Genomic DNA, 22683 nt, shown 5'->3' with positions numbered 1-22683 from the left:
ACGTCACAGAAAAGGGGCGGGGCCTATCCTCTGGGTTGCAGCGGGGGGCGGGACCTACACGTCACTCAAGGATCACTTGGTGGAGAGAACGTTGCTGCAGAAGTTCTTTAAAGAGCGGGTGAGACAAAAGCTAATTTGGATCTTTTCCTAGAGGAATAAGTAATATTATATTAATTAGGGAATGGTTGGGTGGCAATGCAGGGGTGGCATATTTGGGGGAAAAAACTTTTTTTTTCTTGCATGGAATAAATTTATTATCCTGAGAAACTCCATCAGTAGAAAGTTTATGTTGGGCAAGTTTGTTGTAGATCAGGCATGGGCAAACTTGGGCCCTCCAGGTGTTTTGGACTTCAACTCCCACAATTCCTAACAGCCTACCGTCTGTTAGGAATTGTGGGAGTTGAAGTCCAAAACACCTGGAGGGCCCAAGTTTGCCCATGCCTGCTCTAGATGCATCTAGATAGTGGGGTTCAGTGTGCTCTCTGGCTGTAAGGTAAACTACAACTCCCACAATGGTGAGTCAGTCCCCTAAAACCCCTCCAGTAGGTTTTGTTAGTCATGGGGGTCCTGTGTGCCAAGTTTAATCCAATTCCATCTTTTGATGGTGTTCATTGAACTATAAATCCCAGTACCTACTGCTCCAAAATGGCTAATTTCCTTCTTACTCCACCAGTATTCAATTTTGTTTGGGTTCCTGATGTAGATGAACTACAACTCCTATAAATCCCTCGAAAGACCTCCAGTATTTTTGTTGGTCATGGGGCTTCTGTGTGCCAAGTTAGTTCCGGGTTCATTGTTGGTGGAGTTCAGAGTGCTTTGAAATTGCAGGTGAACAGGGCCGGGCTGTGGTGCAGCTGGCTAGTAACCAGCTGCAATAAATCACTACTGACCGAGAGGTCATGAGTTCGAAGCCTGGGTCGGGTTAAGCCCCCGACCATTAAATAGCCCAGCTTGCTGTTGACCTATGCAGCCCCGAAAGACAGTTGCATCTGTCAAGCAGGGAAATTTAGGTATGCTCTATGAGGGAGGCTAATTTAACTAATTTACAACATCATAAAACTGCCAGCAAAACACGAGGAAAGGAATGAGGAAGTACAGCCACTAGTGGATGGTGAAGCAACAGCTCCCCCTGTGGCCAGAATCGTGAAGCTGGAAAAATGTTAAATGCCTCTGTGTCTGTCTATACTGTATGTTATTTGTCTGTTGGCATTGAATGTTTGCCATATATGTGTTCATTGTAATCCACCCTGAGTCCCCTTCGGGGTGAGAAGGGCGGAATATAAATACTGTAAATAAATAAATAAAATAACTATATATCCCAATGCAGTAGAGTCTCACTTATCCAAGCTTCTGGATTATCAAAGCCATTTTTGTAGTCAATGTTTTCAATATATCGTGATATTTTGGTGCTAAATCCGTAAATACAGTAATTACAACATAACATTACTGCGTATTGAACTACTTTTTCTGTCAAATTTGTTGTATTACATGATGTTTTGGTGCTTAATTTGTAAAATCATAACCTAATTTGATGTTTAATAGGCTTTTCCTTAATCCTTCCTTATTATCCAAGATATTCGCTTATCCAAGCTTCTGCCGGCCCGTTTAGCTTGGATAAGTGAGACTCTACTGTATCTGCAAGTCTGATAAATCATGGTGAATTCCCTCCAAACCTCTCTAGTATGTTTGGTTGCTGATCAATTCCTCTGTTTGCTGTGTGCCATAAAAAAGAATAGGAAAGTGCTATGCGAGAAGCAGTGGACGGGGTCATGCAACTTCTACACCAATTGAGAGAGTAAGAAACACTGGAATGTCTGTGGTAGAAGAAAAACAGACAATCTAGGAAGAAATTGTTCCCGCATGAGAGCCTTCACTTGGGTGGTGGGCAGTCATGTGTTTCTGGAGGACATTGGCAGAGCTCTTGGACATGTTCATAGTGCTCATTATAAGCTGCAATGTCATTGGAGGAAGGGCCATTGGTGTCTCCTGAGTAGTGGGAGCTATAGTTGTTTGTGGAAGTGGGAGCTTGTATGTGGAAGTGGACACCTCAGTCACACACATACATATTTTCACTTTATTGTGTGGATAAATATATAACAGACTTTGGGGAAGTTGTATTTTAAATGCTGACCAGCTCAGGGATTTCCCCAAAAATATTATTTTTACCCCCCCCCCCCCGGGCAAAATACATTTACAAGAGTGGATGGGATGTAAATGAGGAGTTTTCCAATATAAAACCAAAGCTGAAGAGAGTTTTTAAGCAACAGATTGTCAATAGTATACACCTTTATGAAATAAAACATACTCTCGGGTACATTAAAGGGCATTGCAAAGACATACCAGTTCTTTCTTTTGTTATATCAGGAATTGTAGTTTTATAAGGTCTTTAGTCTTCTCTGCCAAAAGAGTGCTGGGGATTCACCAAACTACAACTCCCAGGAATCCATAGCATTGAGCCGTGGCAGTTCAAGGGATGTCAAAGGCTTTCACGGCCAGAATCACTGTGAATTTTCCGGACTGTATGGCCATGTTCCAGAAGCATTCCCTCCAGATGTTTTTCCCACAACCATGGCAGGCATCCTTAGAGATTGTGAGGTATATGTTGGAAACTAGGCAAGGGAGGTTTATATATCTGTGGAAGGTCCAGGGTGGGAGAAATAGCTCTTGTCTGTTGGGGCAAGTGTGAATGCTGCAATTAATCACCTTGATCAGCATTAAAAAGCCTTCCAGATTTCTTTCTGGTGGAATCCTTTGTTGCCTTCCATAGATGCGGGCGAAACGTCAGGAGGGAATGCTTTTAGAACATGGCCATACTGCCCAGAAAACTCACAGCAACCCAGTTCAAGGGATGCCAAACTGCATTAATTCTACAGGGTGGATTATAGACCAGTCCATAAACATTATGGTGTTTCTTATCACTCCAGCTTAGTTTCCTTCACTAAAGGCTAGTCTGATTTGTATCACAAAGATTCCTCCTTTGTGATACAAATATTCTGAAATGTGACCTTGGTTGGATTTTTTTTAATAGCTTCAAAGGTAATCCGCACCCCACCCAGGTCAGAATGTGCTCCTACGAGTTTCTGCTTTCAGTTCCCAAAACACAGGCTACACTTTTGATTCTCAAAACACTGCCAGATGCTCCTATCTATGTAACATTCCCCATCTCCTTCCCAATCTTCCCCTTTTGCCACCATGGCCGTCAGGTCAGGAGAAACAGAGCAGCCACTTCCCACGGCTGCCTCAGGCTTCCTGACAATTTCCGGGCCTTTTGAAAGGAAAAGTTACATTCTCATTCAATTGCCTCTCTTGACTTTGGATGAAAATATCCAGTTGAATGTTAATGAAAACATAATCTAGTCAAGTTAAGATAGAATGCTTTTGGAACATGACCATACAGCCCAGAAAACTCACAGTAACCCAGTGATTCCAGCCATGAAAGCCTTCAACAACACAAGTTAAGATAGTTTGGGAACTCAAAAGAAAGCTAAGTGGAAATTTCATGTAACTTTGCCATGTGGAAACAAATCCGCAGTACTGGCACTGAGGGATTTTTCAGATTCCTCCTTTGTGATACAAATACTTTGGAATGTGACCTTGGTGTTGGGTTTTTAAAAAATAGCTTCAAAGGAAATCATTAGGCTGTAAGAGTTGAAAAAAACATGCTCTCTGCTTTCAAAAAAAATCATTAGGATAAGGACATAATTACATACATATGGCATAGTATTGATTTATTTTACCAAGATCCACTGCATATTCCCAAATGATTTTTTTATTAGAGGTATCAACTACTGGATGTTCATATAGGGAAGAATTAATGTGCTTAATGGCATTTTTTTGCATGTTATTGTCACTCAGTATAATTATTCACAATAGAGAAAAGGGGGATATTTGCAAAACTGGGTACAGTAGACTCAAACTGGACCTACACTGCCGTATAATCCAGATTATGAAAGCACATAATACACATAATCTCCTTTGAATTGGATTATATGAGCCTGTACTTCCATATAATCCAGTTCAAAGCCAATAATCTGGATTTTACATGGCAGTGTAGATGAAGCCTCATTATCTGCTTTGAACTGGATTATATTAAGAGTCTACAAGGTCGTTCTGCTTGCTTGAGAATTTGTTAAAATAGGCCTAATACTATACTCCATACCAAACCATACCATAATCTCTGTATTGAATTGATGTTAATATTGAAATACAGTAAATAAAAACGAATAAAGACAAACTTTGAGCAACAGAGTTTTATTAATTGTACAGTATTATAAAAATGATTTTATTTTCATTTTTATTTAAACTATCATTTCTTTAATTTTTTTCTTTTGCTAGTTGCTTGAGGCCTCTTCCACACAGCTGAATAAAATCCCACATTTTCTGCTTTGAACGGGAATATATGGCAATATGAACTCAAATAACCCAGTTCAAAGCAAATATTGTTGAATTTTCTGCGTTGATATTCTGGGTTATATGGCTGTGTGGAAGGGGCCCGAGAGTTCCACTTAACTGAGGCCCCTTCTACACTACCAGATAATCCAGATTTTCAAAGCAGAAAATACATATTATCTGCTTTAAACTGAATTATATTAGTCTACACTGCCAGATAATCCACTTCATAGCAGGCAATTTGGATTTTATATGGCAGTATAGAAGGATGCCTAAGAGTCTACTGTAGTTGTTCTTCTGATTTTATTTATGTGCTGAGCCAATGTATGGAAGAGGGCAGGTTTAGACCTAGGCCCCTTCTACGCTGCCATATAAAATCCAGATTATCTGTTTTGAACTGGATTATATTCAGTGTAGACTCAGATAATCCACTTCAAAGCAGATGTGTATTATCTGCTTTGATAATATGGGTTATATGACAGTGTAGAAGGGTCCCCACATGCAATTCTTTGGGTGGATTTAAGATACTTACTTCATTAGCTTGGCAGTTAGAGGCTGAAATAGATATGAAGACTGGTCCCAGACTGAATAGGATATCACATTTTCCTCTCTTGATAACCTGTCAGCGCAGTTCTCATTACGATGTGGGGAGAAGATGGATTCCTTTGCACACTTTGATTTTCTTTGGTTATTTTCTGCATTATAAATATAGCTTTTGGTGGGCCCTGTTCTGGAAATCTTGCCCTGAAGAAGTTGCCCATCAATCTGGGGGCTCCATATGGCCAGCTGTGGGGTTTGCAATTGATCACTGTCGGGTTAGTCTGCGGATGGATCTGGTACTGTTTAACTAATGCAGTTTGGCACCACTTGCACTACCATGGCTGAGTTCTATGGAGTCCTTGAAGTTATAGTAGTTAAGACACAGAGAAGGCTAAAGGTCTTGTAAAGCTGCAACTCCCAGGGTTCCACTCAAATGGTCTTGAACTGTATTAATTCTGCAGTGTATATACATCCTGTGTTTCTCCATAATGAGAAATGGACTTGGAAAAAGTGTGAACTCTCAACCAAATCTCTGAGCTCAGAATTCTTTAGTATTGTCTATTCTTTAGCCTGAAGCAGAACCTACAAGAACCTACAAGAACCTCCAGCCCTGAAATCAGCACACATCTCTCCTAAACTGTGTATGGAGCCGCTATTGCACATATAGCCAAAAAGGCCCTGTCAAAGCATGATCTTATAAGTCTAACTAGCTGTGCCCGGCCACGCGTTGCTGTGGTGAAGTATGGTGGTATGGGAAATAAAGTATTGAGGTACTGGTGGTAGTTAAGGTAAAGGGTAAAGGTTTTCCCCTGACGGAGCATAGCTTTCTAACTGGCAGCAATTGGATAAAAACAATTATTCCTCTCCCTCTAATTAGGACTTTATTTTTCTTTTCTTTTTGTTGTATGAACGTAGAGGCATGGATGAGGGGTTGTGTTGCCAAGTTTAGTGTTTCTGGGATGTGTAGTTTTGTTGTTTTGTCCTAGGCCGAAATTTCATTACCCTTTTATATATATAGATTTCACCAATTTGTTAAGATATTTTACCATACGAATGTCGCTCATAAATTCATTTACCTAGAAGTAAGTTCCCTTAATTCCAGCAGCTCTGCTTGCAAGCATATATCCCTAGGATTAAAAATAACTGTGCCAGGTGGCACCATAACAGCTGAAAAGTTATATTTGACATTCATTTTTGGATTCTTCCCGAAGTGTGAGACCAGTTGGTATCTTTTTTCAGTGCCTGGGTTTGTGCAACTTCTGTCCTTCCACTCACCTCTTGCCTACAGAGATGAGGAATTTACATTGCCTTTGTGTTCTACAGTGCCATTATGTCATTACACCTGTTTACACCTGATTTCTTCTTTTGATGTAGAAATTACTGATATGGTTCCCAAACTGGTGTCTTTCAAATGTGTGAGCATAGATGACTGGAATTGTAGCCAATCACATCTGGAAGAGAACTAACTGGGGAGATTGGATTGGATCTTATATCAAATAGGAAGGAGAAAGATACATGCATGCAACTGAAAGACAAAAGTCGTTCCTCTAAGGATGGTCTTCTTGGACCCTTCACCCTTCGGTTTCAAAAATTTGACTAGATATTTCATATCCTCTTCAGACAAAAATACACATACACATCTTCCCATACAACCCCTGAGATTTCCAGTAAAGGCCTTACTAGTTGTTCTGCAACCAGTAAAAACCTGTTGCTAGGATATGATAAAAGTGTTACTTCTCAGTGATGGTAGCTTCCCAATGAAACATCTTTCCCCGAGAGGCAGAAATTATGTACCATTTAAAAACACTTAATTGAAAAGCGTTTTTTAGCATTGTTCTTCTCAAGATGGAACTGCTTTTAGAGTTGTTTCTAAAATGATTTTAATGTGTTTATATGTTCTGTGCTGCAAGCCTTTGTCCTACAGACCACTTTTGTTATATCAAGAAGTATTTATTTATTTACTTGATTTATACCCCACCCTTCTCATCTCAAAGGTGACTCAGAGCAGCCTTACAAACAATAGCAAAAATTCAGTGCTGCATCGTGCAAATAACAATAACATATATATTGAATTATAAAACAGTTAAACATAGGTAAAAGGTAAAGGTTTTCCCCTGATGTTAAGTCCAGTTGTGACCGACTCTGGGTGTTGGTGTTCATCTCCATTTCTAAGCCGAAGAGCCGGCGTTGTCCATAGACACCTCCAAGGTCATGTGGCCGGCATGACTGCATGGTGTGCCGTTACCTTCCTACCGGAGTGGTACCAATTGATCTATTCACATTGGCATGTTTTCAAACTGCTAGGTTGGCAGGAGCTGGGGCTAACAGCGGGCGCTCATTCCACTCCCAGGATTTGAACCTGCGACCTTTCGGTCCGCAAGTTCAGCAGCTCAGCGCTTTAACACACTTTGTCACCAGGAGCCCCTCAGTTAAACATATAAACCATTAAAATATGTAAAACATATTAAAAACATACAAAGTGCTGAGTCATAATTTCAAACTCATTTGTTTCCTCATAGTCATTATCTGTTAGGATTTTGTGTTATTTTACTCCCCAAACACTTGTGTACAGAGCCAGGTCTTTAGTTTTTTTCCTGAACACCAGGAGGGATGGGGCCAGTCTAATGTCACTGGGGAGGTAGTTCCACAGCAGAGGGGCTACCATTGAGAAGGCCCTGTCTCTCATCCCCACCAGTCGAACTTGCAAAGGATGTGGGACTGAGAGCAGGGCCTCCCCCATAGATCTTAAAGCTCTAGTTGGCTCATAAAGGAAGATGTGTTCGGGCAGGTACGTTGGACCAGAACTGTTTAGGGCTTTATAGGCCATAACCAGCACTTTGAATTGTGCCCAGTAGCAAACTTGCACAATATATGCACAAGAAGTGCATCTATTGTATGATACCAGGTCTTCCAGTCTTCAGTACAATACAATCCCAGTAACCAGTGTTTCATCAACAAAATACCGATAAGTTTTGGCACCTCATTCATTGGGGGCAGGGGAGGGGGGAGAGCACCATATTACTGTGACATTTAGTCCCATTGCATTAAATCATATCATTTATCAATTCCCATCACACTGTGTTGTTCCTTGCCTTTTCTCCCAAAAGTATCTCTTTTCAGATCTATCACACGAGGAAGTGCAGTTAAGGAAGACCCCATTTCTCACTGTGGGCTTTTCTGCTCTCCCTCTCAATAGGTTTTTTATGGATCACTGACTAGTTTTTCAAAGGGCAGAAGAAAGCACAATTTCAAAAGGTTGGAATGAAGTGAAAGCAAAGTAGCAATCTGCTGAAGTAGCACAATTTCTACTGAATACATTTAATTTTTTTTTAAAAAAACACTATGCAAGAATTGGGTGGGTGGATTTTTCAAGATTACCAGGACATCACTGCTTTGTAGGACACCACCCATCAGAATGCCCATTCCCCCGTGTCACAAAATCAATTCAATGTGGGAGAATCTGATAGATCTCATTCCACATGTTTTCGCAGTTTTCTCCTGTTGCATAATGATTCCTGAGCTCAGAAGACATTCAGTAGATTTTTATATTAAACCAACTATGCATATTATTGTATGTACAAAATAATCCTAAGCCTTTTAGAAGCAGCTGACTGGTGTTCCTCTGTGATAATTTTCTTTAGTCTCAGAACGTATATCCCTAATGTGCTGCCTTGACAAGCCACTGTTCTTACCAACTCTGCGTTTCACTCATCTCTTAGGACAAAAGTATTTCAGAAAATGGGTTATGACACTGAGCGCTTTGTGGGTTACGTAAATGAAGGACTGCTGTGCTCTATCTGCCGAGATGTTTTGGAAGAGGCGCTGCAGGCTCCCTGCGAACATGCCTTCTGCACTTCCTGCATACATGGGTGGCTTGTCCATCACAACAACTGCCCAGAAGATCGCCAGCCACTTGATCTAACTGTCCTTCGGCCACTTTACAGGTATGTAATAAGCAGTTGGCCTTGATGCAGTCATCATACAGCATTAGTTTTAGAAACAGCAAATGCAATAGTTCCTTTATGACTTCCTTTCTCAATCCTAATCTTCTGATTTCTTGACTTCAGTTCTCATTTTGATTCATGACTGAGCCAAAAGTATAGGCAATCCTTCACTATCTCAGTATCTTTGCTATTGCTTTAAAGTTATGTAAGTCATCTGCAGTTATTATTTTTGTATTCTTAATGCTCAACTATAAATCTGTTTTTGTATTATCTTCCCTGACTTTCTTCAGTAGTCATTTGAGGTCTGTGCTTTTTATACTAGTAGTATAGTGTCATATGCATTTCTTACATGGTTGATGTTCCTCCAATTTTCATGCCTCATGATCTTCTAGTATTGCAAAAATGAAAAGAATTCATTTCTATGTCCAGGTATATGAAGAACGATCTGAATCGGCTTCAGCTTCATTGTAGAAACAGAGAATGTGGCTGTGAAATGGTGTGTTCTTTGGAATCCATCAGCCGACATGAACATGAGTGTGTATACAGCCAGATTCCCTGCTCAAACAGTGGTAGGTGTTTTACGCTGTATTGTCCCATGTTGTGAAGTTTTAACTGGCAGCATTCTTTACTTGCTCTTCTTGAAGATCCTTGGTATTCCTGGTGGCATTTCATCCAAGTACTATCAGCAATCCACATTGGCTAGAGTTAGGGACACAGGACTCCTGTGAAAGTGAAAAGCTGTGAATAAACTGGTCAGCTACTGGAATTGCATTTGATGGCCTAGAGATTCCTAGAGAGACGTTATATCTAGAAATCTCTATATTGTCCTGCAGGACTGAAGTTACCCATAGAGTCACACTAGAGTTCCTAAACATTCATAAATAATCAAATCCGCAAAAGTCAAAACTGCAAATGTGGAGGAAGAACTGTGGTAATTATACGTTAATCTGCCTAGATTGTGAAAGCAAACAAGCTTGAATGTGTCCAAGGTGACATGGTAAAATGCACTAATAAAATGGGGAAAAGTTTTAGAAAATCTTGATCTCTATTTTTTCAGAGTATAATCCTTTTTAGATGGGATATCAAGAATTGGAATGCTATTGAATAACCCATCTGAGTTCCTGTTTCTGTATTAATTCCCCTTCCTACTCAAACATAGCCATTCTCTTCCTGATGCCAACATAGGCTGAATCAAAGTGTTCTTTCAATAAGGGATTACTGAAAGAACTTTCCTCATTTGTTCACTCAATTGAGGGGGCCCTTCCATCTTGCACACAGCAGTAAGAAATGCTGAATCAGACAAGACTGGATTTGAGATTATGTAGGACTACAATTCCCAACGTGCTGGGCCAGTGGCCATGCTTTCTTGAGTTGATGGAGGTTGAAGATGAACAACAATTAGCAAGCTACACATTCTCCATTCAGAGTATATATAGAATAAACGTAGAGGAAGCTTGCTCACTAAGAACTGAGAATTTCTCAGTCCGGAAATGTTGAAAATGTAATAACTTAATGGAGAGATATTCTGTGTTGATTTTGAATAAATACTATGTAATAAAATTTGAAAATAGTTCTGTTCCTGGTTTGAAAGTATTACAGTGTTCCCTCACTACTTCGCGATTCGCTTTTTGCAGATTCACTGTTTTGCGGTTTTTCAATAACCTCTAAAAGAATATTATAAATCATAAAAAATTAAAATTTACAGACTAAGGAAGGGGGGAAGGAAAAGCTGAAGGGAGAGAAAAGGAGCCCAAGCAGCAACGGGAGAAGAAGGAGGCAATTTGTCAACACACGATTGGTTGATAAAGACTTATAGTGTATAACTACTAAAATAATACATAAATATTAAAATAAATATAGCATCCCTACTTCATGGATTTTCACTTATTGCGGATGGTCCTGGAACATAACCCCCGCGATAAGTGAGGGAACACTGTATTCTGTTTAATTGTGTGATACTTTGAAAGTAGTTGTTATACTCCAGAAACTTCATTTTATGGCTGCCAAAAACTATGTTGCATTGGTTGAGACTCAATGAGATTTTCATTGAAAAACTATAGGAAAATGTGCTGCAGGATGTCCTGCAAAAAAAAAGTTTTTGCAGTTTAATAAACCTTTTCTATGTTTTTATAATAGAACAAATTAGAAAATGACATTTATAATCCAGGGACAAAAACTGTGTTACGTAATGTTATATAATAACTGCTGACATACATATAATTCTGGATTGTGGGATAGCTTTCAAAGCTACAGTTCTTGTTTGTCCTCATGTTGACGTTGACTTGTAAACTCTGTTAAGAAAATGCTTCCGTTAAAAAAGAATACTTGTAGTCTAGTGTGGATGATGAAATATTTTACTGTGCCTCCCTCAATCTTCTACTTTCCCTTCAGGTTGCCCAGTTCAAGTTGAGCGGCGCCACTTGCACAGCCACTTGGCAGTGTGTGAGTATCGGAGCCGTGAGTGCCCCAATGGCTGTGGGTATGCCATGCTCAGCACAGACAGCAGCGCACAGCACAACTGTGTTGCAGAGCTGAGGACAGAGCTAGAACTGCTCAGGTAAATAATAATAATAATAATAATAATAATAATAATAATAATAATAATAATAATAATACTAATAATAATATATTTGTACCCCGCCCTATCTCCCCAAGGCAACTCAGGGCAGTTTCCAGCAAAAGTAACAAAATGGCAAACGTTCAATGCTGAAAACAGACAATGATAAATCAAAACAGTGGATAAAACAATCTCAAAATAAACTTATACAACTAAATAAAAATAACATATAATTGAACCTAAATAAACATAATATAAAGCCATCACACACAATTTCCACAAGCTGAAGTAGGTGTCCAATGTGTAGACGAGGATATATATAAAGATGTACAGTGTTCCCTCAGTTATTGCGGGGGTCACGTTCCAGGACCACCCGCAATAAGTGAAAATCCGTGAAGTAGGGGCACTATATTTATTTAAATATTTACACATTATATTAGTAGTTAGGTGGCCTTTCTCCCCTTCGCAAGCCTTCTTCCTGCGCTTCTCGGCGGCCTCCTCTCTGGCGCCTGCCAGTTTCTCTGTTGTGCATGCACCTCCCTCTTGTTGGCATCCAGAATGGCCCAGCTGGAAGCCAGCGAGAGGGAGGGCGCATGCGCAAAAAAGAAATTGGCACCTTTTGCACATGTGCCACTGCTCAGAAAAAACCCGCAAAGCAGTGAGGGAGCGAAAAGCAAACTGCAAAGTAGGGAGGGAACACTGTACTAGTCTTCCTCCTCTCCATATGCTAATGTGCATAAATGAGATTTTTAAAGCCTTTTAATGGAGAGGAGAGTTGAGGCTGTTTTTATTTCTTTAAGGAGGGAGTTCCAGAGGAGGGGTGGCAACCACAGAGAAGGCCCTTCCTCTCGTCCCCATCAACCATGCTTGAGACGGGGGTGGGACTGAGAGCAAGACCTCCCCCATTGACCGCAGTGTTCGAGCTGGTTTGTATACGGCATTGAATAATTGCCTCCATGTAAGCCACCTTGAGTTCCCTTCGGGGTTGAAATAGAGCAAATAAATAAATAATTCAGTGCTAATCAAGGTGGCCAATTACAACATTCACATTTGCCTCCAACAGACAAGAGTTCTTTCTCCCACCCTGGACATTATTCTACAGATATATAAACTCCACTTGTCTAATTTCCAACAGACCTCACAACCTCTGAGAATGCCTGCCATAGATGTGGGTGAAATGTCAGGAGAGAATGCTTCTGGAATATGGCCATACAGCCCAGAAAACTCACAGCAACCTGGTCTCTATTCTTATGGCACTTTCCACGGAAAGGTAAAAATAAGCCACTTCATTTTTGAAAGTGTATTTTATTGTCCATTGCTTTGAGAGTCCTTGAAGGTAGGAAAATCATTTATAAAGGTATAATTTTTGGGAGGAAAAACACGTAGACACCTCTAAAGAAGTACTTAGTATTAATTTGTTAGCATCAATGAGATCACTATTTTGGGGCCTAAAGAGCCAAAGTGAGGGAGAGTCGGGATTTTGAAGAAGGCTATTGAAGTAGAGAAAATAGTTCAGGGGTGAAATCAACACACCATGGTCTTTATCCTAATAGGGGTTCAGCAGTTGCTGTTTACAGTTTTAAAACATCAGAAACCGTAAGCGGTTTAATGGTAGGAGGTCCTGCATAAATGGCAGACCAAGGAGGGAAATGAAAGGCAGGATTAAGAGAGCAGGAAATAGGAGCAACGGTGGGGGTGATATGGGTGGGGACGGATAGGATTAAGGCTATGTTGTTTAGCCCATTTCTGAAATTGACTGCGTTTTAATGCCTAAATCCAGTTTCTAGTCCCAAGTACAATAGATACACTGAATAAGTAGGATTTACATAAAGGTTGGCTTATCATTCACCAACTGATTCTATGAATCTACTCCGGTTCGAACTAGTAATTGGATTTAGGCCATGGTGATGTTTTACTTTATGGAACGTACTTGCCAAACATCCTGTTTTATTTCCACAGAGGGGGAGGGGGGCTCATATGTACAGAATATATACACAGCCCCTTTCCTTTAATTTATAAACACCGTGCCTGCTTTTCTGAATTCCTGTACCTTTAGCTTTACTTTCTATAATTTTCTGTTAGTTTCTCCTTTCTTCCTCCTTAGTCCCTTATCCAGCATTCACTTCCCTGGTGAGCTCAGTGGGAAATTCTCACAGTCCACTTACTATAAAAATATGTGAAGAGTTGCAGCTTACAGTAGGTATAACAACAGTGCTAGGGTCTAAATCAGGGCTCCCCAAACTAAGGCCCACGAGGCGGATGTGGCCCTCCAAGGTAATTTACTCGGCCCTCGCCCTAAACTTTAGACCTGAGTCAGAAATGATTTGAAGGCACACAACAACAACAGTCCTAATTCACTTGACTATCTCCTCAGCCAAAAATTGAAATACTGGTAAGTATATGTTGGTTAAAATTATTCATCCTTTTAAATATTGTGTTGTTTTTTCATGGTTTTTTTTTTTTTGCACTACAAGTAAGATATGTGCAGTGGGCATAGGAATCTGTTCATGTTCTTATCAAACTATAGTCCGCCCCACCCCACCCCCAACAGTTTGAAGGACCCATAAACTGGTTTTAAAAATCTGAGGACCTCTGGGCTAAATGCTTAGTACAGCTAGATTACCTTTAACCTTGTGGAGAATTTCACTTACCAGAATAGTGACCTCTACAGAAATGGTTCCCAGCCTTTTTTTGACCTGGAACCATTTGGTCAGGGACCACTCTCCAAAATTAGTACCAAAAAAGTTACGAATCTGGTTTTGGTGAACTTTAGATTTGGTTTGCTTATTTGGGGTGCCGATTCAGAAAATTGCATTGGATAGACCACATCAGCTCTAGTTTCTGATACAGAACATATGCCATCCAATAGTCTCAATCGGCTCACCCAGAAAACCGTATTTAATTATCTAGAGCTGATGTGATCTACCCAATGCAATTTTCTGAATCAGCACCTCAAAACACCCGAGGAACAGGCCTAAAAATGTAGACACCAAGAAATTTGTTTGTTTTGGTTGGGCTGTGTTATTATCCATGGATTTTGTTAATGCTTGTGTAAAAAAAAAAAAGAAGGGGAGGGGCAAAGGCTGAAAAAAATACAAAAAGCGGAGCACGAGATCCAAGAAACTGTCCCTAATAGCTTTCTCTTGCCTCCTCACCATGGGCACATAGAAAAGGGCATGGTCCGTGGGGTGTTGCAATGGTTTAGTAACAGTTAGGCTGCGGACCATATTTTAGTTCTTGTGGATCACTGATGGTCCATGGACCACACGTTGGGAACTACTGCTCTACAATGACCAAAAAAGCAAGTTGAGATGGCATGCCATAACTCACTAACAGCTACTGAGTTCTTTTGGATTTTTACCCTGTTGAGAAAGTTACTAGTTTAGTAACGCCAACGTCTCTTTCTCTCTTATTAGGTCAGAGATGATCTACCGAGTGGAAGAAGCAAAACATGAGATAGAATCTCGCTTAGATTCTCAAAGGAGGCATATGGTGCAAAAAGAGAGCCTTTTGCAAAATGAAATTGAAATGTTAAAGGTGAATGTCTTGTATTATTGTTTGCTAAGCAGTTCTCTTGCTCCTCAGAGTAGTTGTCTCCCCACAAACTGATGGTCCTGACCCTTGTCTCTGTTTCTGATTTTTTTTTCCTAATAAGTTTTATTTTGTTTCCAAAAGAACAAAAAAAAACCCCTCAAATAAACAGTACAAAAAGGGAAAAAATTGTGGAGTCATGTTAGTTAAATATTTCTATACATAAGTCTATTGTATCGTCAGGAACATTGGGGGCAGGCATTATCATTATACATATTCTTTACTAAAGGAAAGAAGCAACATAAAAGGGGGGAGGAATCCAACTTTAGCATCTTTTCTGACAAGAGTACCAAATTGTCCTTCTGAATCTGCATTAGTTCTGAGTTGATTCACTTTTAAAAGTCAAAAGTCTTTTTAAGGTAACACTTTAGTAGAAAGCATATCAGACAATTCAGACAAACACAAAACAAGTTATACCTGGTGAACTCATTTTGGCCCCTTTAAATTTGACCAGGGTGGGTCAAGTTAGGGGTCTCCAGGAGGATTGAAGACCCTTACACACAAAATACCAAATTTCCCAATGTTTATTTTTTGGGAGGCAGTCCATTTTAGGCCCAGGGGAGGCATTTTTTTTCTAAAAGGAAGTATATGGGAAGTAGATATCCAATAGATAAGGTCAAACATATATTTACATATTAAAATATTTGTGCTTTTTAGAGTCAGATGTCTAGAATGATGTTTGACATACAGACGCTGATGGCGACAGAGAGGCAACACCGTCAGCAGCTGGAACAGGCTGAGCTGGAGAAACAGGAACTGCTGGAGTTAATGAAGGGTCTCCAGAAAGACTGCCGGTTGACTAGGGATGGAAGCAAGAAAGCAACAAACCTCCGACCTTTGACACGGCTGGAAAGTTTGAAACGCAAGCCCCGGGAGATGACTGTCCTATAAGCAGAAAGCAGCTTTCAAACACTTGCTTTCACTGAACAGTTGGAACAACTGGAATTCAAAGCCCTCCTCAATCTGTATTTGAACTTATGCCTGTAAAGAAAAGCTGATAAGAAAAGCAACATAACTCTATATCTAAACGAGGTCTAAGTACCTTGGTGCTTGATTTTGTAGGAACTTCTTGATTTCTTTGGGTTTCTTTATTTCCTTTCCACATAGAATACGTTGTGGAGGATAGCACTTTTAGGATTTAAGTGTTTCAGGGAGTAAATTAGTAATTTAATGTGTGAAGATTTTTGTATTCCTTCTTACACAAATATGTAACAAAACTTGTATTTCCATTGCATGCAGTTGAGACTTTTCCCGCCATTATAGACATACTACCATAGTTTATCAAAGTCTCATAGTTAATGAGTCTTTTTAGTGCAAGCATTATAGGAATAAAGCCATAAAATGATTTTGCAAAAAAATTAGAAAATGAAAAAAATACCTTTCAGTGGTGCGTTCACTAGATGGCAAGTGCTTTGTTTATAGCACCAGGTACAGTAGAGTCTCACTTATCCAACATAAACAGGCCGGCAGAACGTTGGATAAGCGAATATGTTGGATAATAAGGAGAGATTAAGGAGAAGCCTATTAAACATCAAATTAGGTTATGATTTTACAAATTAAGCACCAAAACATCATGTTATACAACAAATTTGACAGAAAAAGTAATTCAATATGCAGTAATACTACGTAATTACTGTATTTACAAATTTAGCACCAAAATATCACGAAGTATTGAAAACATTGACTATAAAAATGCGTTGGATAATCCAGAACATTGGATAAGCGAATGTTGGATAAGTGAGACTCTACTGTAATTAAAAAGTTACCTCAACTATTGTAATAGAAGTAATTTGTAAATTTCAAAAGAAAATATTTTGACTGGTTCACAACATAGGCTTATGAATCAGAGGAATAATCCCTTTTGATCAGGTTGAACAAAAATGTAAATTTAGCTTTGATTTAAAGAGAATACATTTTGGAAGTGCCTTTTTTAAAACATAATAAACTTTTGGTGGATAGATAGATAAATAAACCAAAGATTTTGTGGTAGGCTAGCATTGAAGATGTAATCTTTTTCAAATCAAGTCATACTGCCAAGGATCAGATGAGACCTTATATGCAAACAATCTTCATTCCTTTTGCTAAAACATGTTGTTTGTTCAAGGTCTTCTGTTAACTCAGGCCTACAGTTGTTTTCATTTTTTAAATTATGCCATTTTTGACTAGAAGTGGTGCAATATTTGGTTCCTAGTCCTGAAGAATAAGCACCTAAGTTACAGAGAGATGTTTGTCTCCTTAAACAATAGCATTGAATCTTACCTCCAGTAGCTTAAAAGAAGTTATTCCTAATAGCCATAAATAATTAGGTCATAGTATTATTAAGTCTGGAATGTCAGTAGGTAAAGGATTGTAGCACTTTAGAGACTGAGAAAAAGCTGGCAGCAGAAGCTTTAATGAACTCCTCACATTCATGGAGTGAAGTGCTGAAAACAGACCTTTATTATATGTATGAATACCCATAGAAATGCATAACTAGGCACTTCTTTCCATGTATCTAAAGTAGTAGACTTAAGTTTATGAAAGCTTATGCTCTCAATTTCCTTTTCTTATCCTGTAAGGCACTACAATATCTCTCGTTGCATATATAAATGCTTAAGACTCCTGAGAAATTTAAAACAGCATTGTACAATTGTAAGGTGTTTTCTCCTGTCATAAGTGCATTGTCAAGAAATCCTTCTATGGCTGTGTGAGGTTAGTAGATGAGCTAGCCAGCCTTCCGAATACAAGTGTCAATAATGCTTTTCCACTGTATGCTGAACCAGGTGTGTCAGAATGGGAAAACAGTGGTGCACAGTAGCACTTAGGGTTAACATGTCTTCCAGCATTATAATTACTACAAAGTGCCATAGACTGAAACTATTAGATGTAAAAGAATTGTGACCATTTTTGGAGAGGTTAAATTGCTAGAAAATAATGTTTGCAAGCTAATAAAGTATTAACATAGTGCCTATGTACAGTATGTTGCTTTGGATATAGGAATAATAGAATCATGGAATCAGAGTTGAAAGAGACCACAAGGAGCATCTCGTCCAGCCCCATACTATGCAAAGACACCAATCAAAGCACCCCTGACAGATGACCACCCAGCCTCTTGTTTTAAAACTTTGAAAGGAGACTCCGCCACACTCCAAGGCAGCATATTCCAGTCAAACAGCTCTTGCCATCAAGAGGAAGCATACAAATTTTGCTTCAGCACCAGACATGGAGAGTTTACAAAGACAGAAATCCAGTCTTGATCCAACTCTAGCTGAGATGCTCCTTCCCTCAATAACAAGCAATCATTGCTGAATCCATTGGAAGAAGCAACAGTACTTGCCCCACAGTGCTGTGTCAGAGCATTGTCAAGGGATCTCAAATTGTGCATGTAAAGGAAAACAAGTTTACACTGCACATTTTATATAGTATCTATTTCCTATCATTTCTCTGGCTTCAGTATATTTAAATTAAACCTCTGGAGGCAAGTGACTCAGATAAAGGGATAGTATGGGAAATGTATATACGCTCCTCTACTAATCTGTCTAAACAAGTAAACAGTACAAGAGGCAGATAAAAGTATTCAATTGGTGGGGAGAAGCACATCAGAGCATAGGTTGGATGTAAAAATATGACCTAAAGATGGTATCATCTATGTAGGTTTCACTGTATACATTTCACTTTAAAATAGGAATACTTATTTCCAATATTTTTCATTCAGGGCAGTTATTTTTCCTTATGGTGAATCTTTTGCAAGTTATTTTTATTGCCATTCTAGAGATTAAGGGAAGGTCAGTGCGGTCAATAAGTCTTTGGTGACAGAATTTGTTCCTGCAACAGTCCTATCCAAGCACCAGAATAAGCCAATGAGAATGTTATGACCCGTGAGACATGGTCTTCCAAGGTATGTTTGCATGCAGACATTCCTCACCTGTTTTACGCCCATGGGTGTTTTTCCAACACAGGAAATTACTGGGTACCCCTGTTTTTGAAAAAGGGATTTGTAAAGCCTAAAACAGGTCAGTGGCAATGGTCAGTTAAACCCTCTCCCAACTTCAGGGATACTTCTGCCCATTTGTGATGGAGTAGAGGGGCAGCATGCCGCCCCACAATTTGCCCGCTCACTCTTTTCCTCATATAGAAACTGTAATACAAACAATAGTTGAAGAAAGGAAAGGTAACTTTGGCTCAAGTTTTTTTAAAAAAAGATTTATAGGTCTAAGGCAGCATCTGATCCAAATACAAAAGTCCAAAAGGGGGGGAAAGCATAGTGATGATAATTTTGAATGAAAATCTTAAGAGGTTACAGCGCTTGTAAGCATAACAGTTATTTACTGAAAGCTAATCTTAAAACATCTATTTTACATGCTACCAAAATCTGATAAGGAATTCTTTTCAACAGGCTCACTGCCGCCAGAAGGGATGTCGGTTCTTCTCTATCATCAAAGATACTGTCTCTCTAAAGCTGTGCGACAAACAAGGTTCAGCCACATACGGACAACTTTATGCTGAATTACAGTACGGTGCCACAGTGGCTACAAGTATGGATGTATTGCACTGGAGAGGTCATTCCAACATACCCCAGACAAGAGCCACATTTAAAAGCAAATCTTAACTTGTTCTTCTGGCACACTGCCATTTTGTGCCAGTAAACACAAGCAACTATACACACACACAAAAACCCAAGTTTTATTGAAATCTCAGATCTTGTATCAAACAAAATTAGATTCTTCAAAAAAAATTGATCTTGCTGCTGCCGCCAATTACCAGTGAGTCTAACATTGGTCCTCGGGTACTTAAGCATTTTGCCATCATCTTGTATTATTCAGTCAGGACACTCTCAAAAGTCTATCGAGTAAAAGAACGGACATGGCGTCCCCTTCCGCTGCCTCCACTCACAAACTTTCCTCTCGAGCCGCCACTGCCGCTGCTATTTGCACTTGCCCAAGAAGGTCCAATTCCCCCACGACCTCGGGAAGCACGGTCACGAGGACTTGGCCGGTAACCTTAAAGCAAAAGGGAATTGGGTGATTAATAATATAAGGGTAATTTCTAAAAGGATCTACTGTTTACCACTTCATATCACAAGATCATTACAGATAAATACAAGACAACATAAAACAGCAAATATGAATAATTAAATATTAAAATATCACCCTTCCACCTTATTCCTTGATTCTGCCCTCTTCAGCTCTTTTTCTCTTTCATATAATGTCTTAAGTTTGTAAGTCTACAATTGAAGACTTTTTTAAAAAATCTATTCTGCAAGCCTGCTTGCCTGAGGAGTGAGAAAAAATACTTTACATATTACATAGGTCTGCTATGAGTCTGCTATGGAAAGTCATCTTTTTTTATGTTATTTTTTCATCACTTTGGACAATATCAAATTCTAAAGCACAAGTCTGTTTTTCCCAATTACATGGTTTGCTCCCGCAGAATTCTGGAAAACGTAGTTTAGGTGGAGCCTTTTGAATTCTCAGCCAGAGGTCCTCAGCTTCCCTAAACTATTTTTCCCGGAATTCTGCAGGAACAAATCAGGCAATAGGAAAACACGGAACTGCACTTTAGAATAATGTGATATTGTCCAAAGTAACAACACTTCTATTTTAACATACAATTCACCCTATCGAGTAGTTAAACTATTTTAACTATCAAGTAGTTAAAATCCCCTAGGCTCTGGTATTTTGATTTGTGGTCTTGGACACTATCCCCTGATCCATCTGCTGTCCCAATCAGTTTTATGTTTGAATTTAGTTGTACTGTGCAATTGCTTTCAACTAATAAATATGTAAGGAAGCTTGAGTACTGCACATAAAGGAAGAAAGCATATTATACATTTCATATTAGAAGAAATGGTTCAATGTACTGTCCATTCAACATACCATGAAAAAATAATAACTTACCTGCAGAACTTAATGGTCTAAGAGGTGGAAGTGGCCCCCTCGTAAAATTGCTCTGCCCCCCTCTGCTTTCATTGTAGGTCCCTCGTGGAGAACTTTGGGCACTCCAACTTGACCCTCTGGCACCCTCACGGCGACTGTAATTTCCTAAATATAAAGCACAGCATCTGTAGATTGTCCTTATTTTTAGTTTCTAAACATGCAGTTTCTATTCACTGTTAAAGGCCATTCTTTTTGTTTAGACAATAGTAGGAATCCAAGGTGCAATATCACCTTGAGCTTACTGCAAAGTGTGCCACTCTCAAAATGAGAAGAAAAAAAACACAAATCTGCTTCTGGTAACAGTATTATGCGAAGTTTCACTATAAGGGACATGTCAAATAACTGCATTTCAATTCTGCCCCCCCTCCCCCCTTCAAAGAAGCAGAGAACTTACCTTTGGAAGCAGGTGGCGTAAAAAACCTATTTTGGCTGTGAAATGCTCCTCGTCCTCCTCGGTTCCCTGAGAACCCGCCTCGTGAAGAGATCTTCTGTGAAACTTTAGGCGGCCTCTTGGGAGGCGGTATGCCATCAGATGGAACCACTTCCTTGCTCTCGGCAGCCACAAAGTCATCGACATGCATAGAAGGCGGTCTGCTTGTATTCTGCTTCCTCTGGCGAAAGATATCATGGGGCCGGATACCTTGACCAAATGCTCCCCTGCCCCTTCCTCTCGGCAGGGGCACAATATGGGCCCTCTTGGCAGGTTCAATGTATTCTGACTTTCCACTATTAAACCAAAAAAAGTCATAGTGACAACATAAATATAAGGTATTTTTCAACGCAGAACACAGAATGGATACATGCTAGAAAACAGGGAAAACTACACATTCTTCCCAAACTGGCTGAAAGAATGACATAAATGCGCTGTCTGCAAAATAATATTCCTGTTCTTGTGCCTTACAGCCACTAATACCACAGTTGTACATGGAGGATTAGTATAATGTCAAGTTTTTTTGTGTTCTCAAATACATTACAACTTAAACCCTCAGTTTGCTTCTGACACAATCAATATAAATAACATGGGATGATTGTGACTCAGCAAATATTTCTAATGGCAATTAGTATTAACAACATTTCACTCCACACTACAGCATGAACCAGGCTCCAGAGCTATGCTTAAGAAGCTCAGAGCATATCTATTCACCAGCATGCTTGAGGTAGCAAAGGAAGTTTTTCCCTCTGCCTAGCTGATACCCTCAAAGCACAACTCTGCCTCCCTGGCCACTGATCAGCTGCAGAGCTCTACCTGTGACAGATCCAGCTGTTCATTACTGTAATAGAGCAATGGTTCCCAGCCTGTAGGTCCCCAGATGTTTTGGCCTTCAACTCCCAGATATCCTAACAGCTTGCAAACTGGCTGGGATTTCTGGGAGTTGTAGGCCAAAACAGCTGGGGACCCATAGGTTGAGAATCACTGTTGAAGAAGAAAAGGAGCACTCTGGACCCCCAGCATACAGATGCTATTTCCTCCATTAGTGCTCAAAAGAAGTCAAATGAACACAGGAACATCCAGCACCTGTAAAACAGCTGTTCCATGATCTGCTGCCTCCATTTGTTGTGCACCAAGGTGAGGATCTTATGAAAGGACATAATGAATAGTCCTCTCACAGTCCTTTCACAAGACCTCAAACAGTGTACATGAAGCATAAGCTCCAATTGTCCCTGTGTATATCACCAACAAGATGCTAGCCCTTACGTCCTTTTTCTATCCTTTAGTTAAAAAAAACACTGTATTTACTGAAGTATA

At 39.6% G+C, this 22683-nt stretch overlaps 2 protein-coding genes across 3 annotated transcripts in view; one reads left to right on the top strand and one right to left on the bottom strand.

Moving 5' to 3' along the window:
* Nucleotides 1-22: 22 nt before the first annotated feature.
* LOC100563400 (RING finger protein 151) lies at nucleotides 23-17965 on the top strand. The gene is made up of 6 exons (XM_003219508.4): nucleotides 23-118; nucleotides 8649-8873; nucleotides 9303-9442; nucleotides 11265-11430; nucleotides 14847-14967; nucleotides 15679-17965. Exons 2-6 carry the CDS (start codon nucleotides 8668-8670, stop codon nucleotides 15910-15912), a joined length of 867 nt encoding a protein of 288 aa, XP_003219556.1. The 5' UTR covers nucleotides 23-118; nucleotides 8649-8667; the 3' UTR covers nucleotides 15913-17965.
* Nucleotides 17966-19182: 1217 nt separating this feature from the next.
* The window catches only part of virma (vir like m6A methyltransferase associated), a 31751-nt gene continuing 28250 nt past the window's right edge, over nucleotides 19183-22683 (bottom strand). For both annotated transcript variants that reach the window (XM_003219509.4, XM_008108374.3), the window contains exons 22-24: nucleotides 21331-21662; nucleotides 20898-21041; nucleotides 19183-20000 (exon numbers count right to left, since the gene is read on the bottom strand). In XM_003219509.4, coding sequence (XP_003219557.2) covers nucleotides 19843-20000; nucleotides 20898-21041; nucleotides 21331-21662 — 634 coding nt within the window. In that variant the 3' untranslated portion in view covers nucleotides 19183-19842. The remainder of the gene's footprint in view (nucleotides 20001-20897; nucleotides 21042-21330; nucleotides 21663-22683) is intronic.

This window comes from Anolis carolinensis, chromosome 4 (genome assembly GCF_035594765.1).
Source record: "Anolis carolinensis isolate JA03-04 chromosome 4, rAnoCar3.1.pri, whole genome shotgun sequence".
Classification (NCBI taxonomy): Eukaryota; Metazoa; Chordata; class Lepidosauria; order Squamata; family Dactyloidae; genus Anolis; species Anolis carolinensis.
This window is presented reverse-complemented; position numbering and strand designations above follow the sequence as displayed.

Coding starts and splice junctions, on each gene's coding strand:
- LOC100563400 (XM_003219508.4), top strand. CDS start 8,668: ATGGGTTATGACACTGAGCGCTTTGTGGGTTACGTAAATGAAGGACTG. Junction 8,874..9,302: donor GTCCTTCGGCCACTTTACAG/GTATGTAATAAG, acceptor TTCTATGTCCAG/GTATATGAAGAACGATCTGA. Junction 14,968..15,678: donor ATGAAATTGAAATGTTAAAG/GTGAATGTCTTG, acceptor TGTGCTTTTTAG/AGTCAGATGTCTAGAATGAT.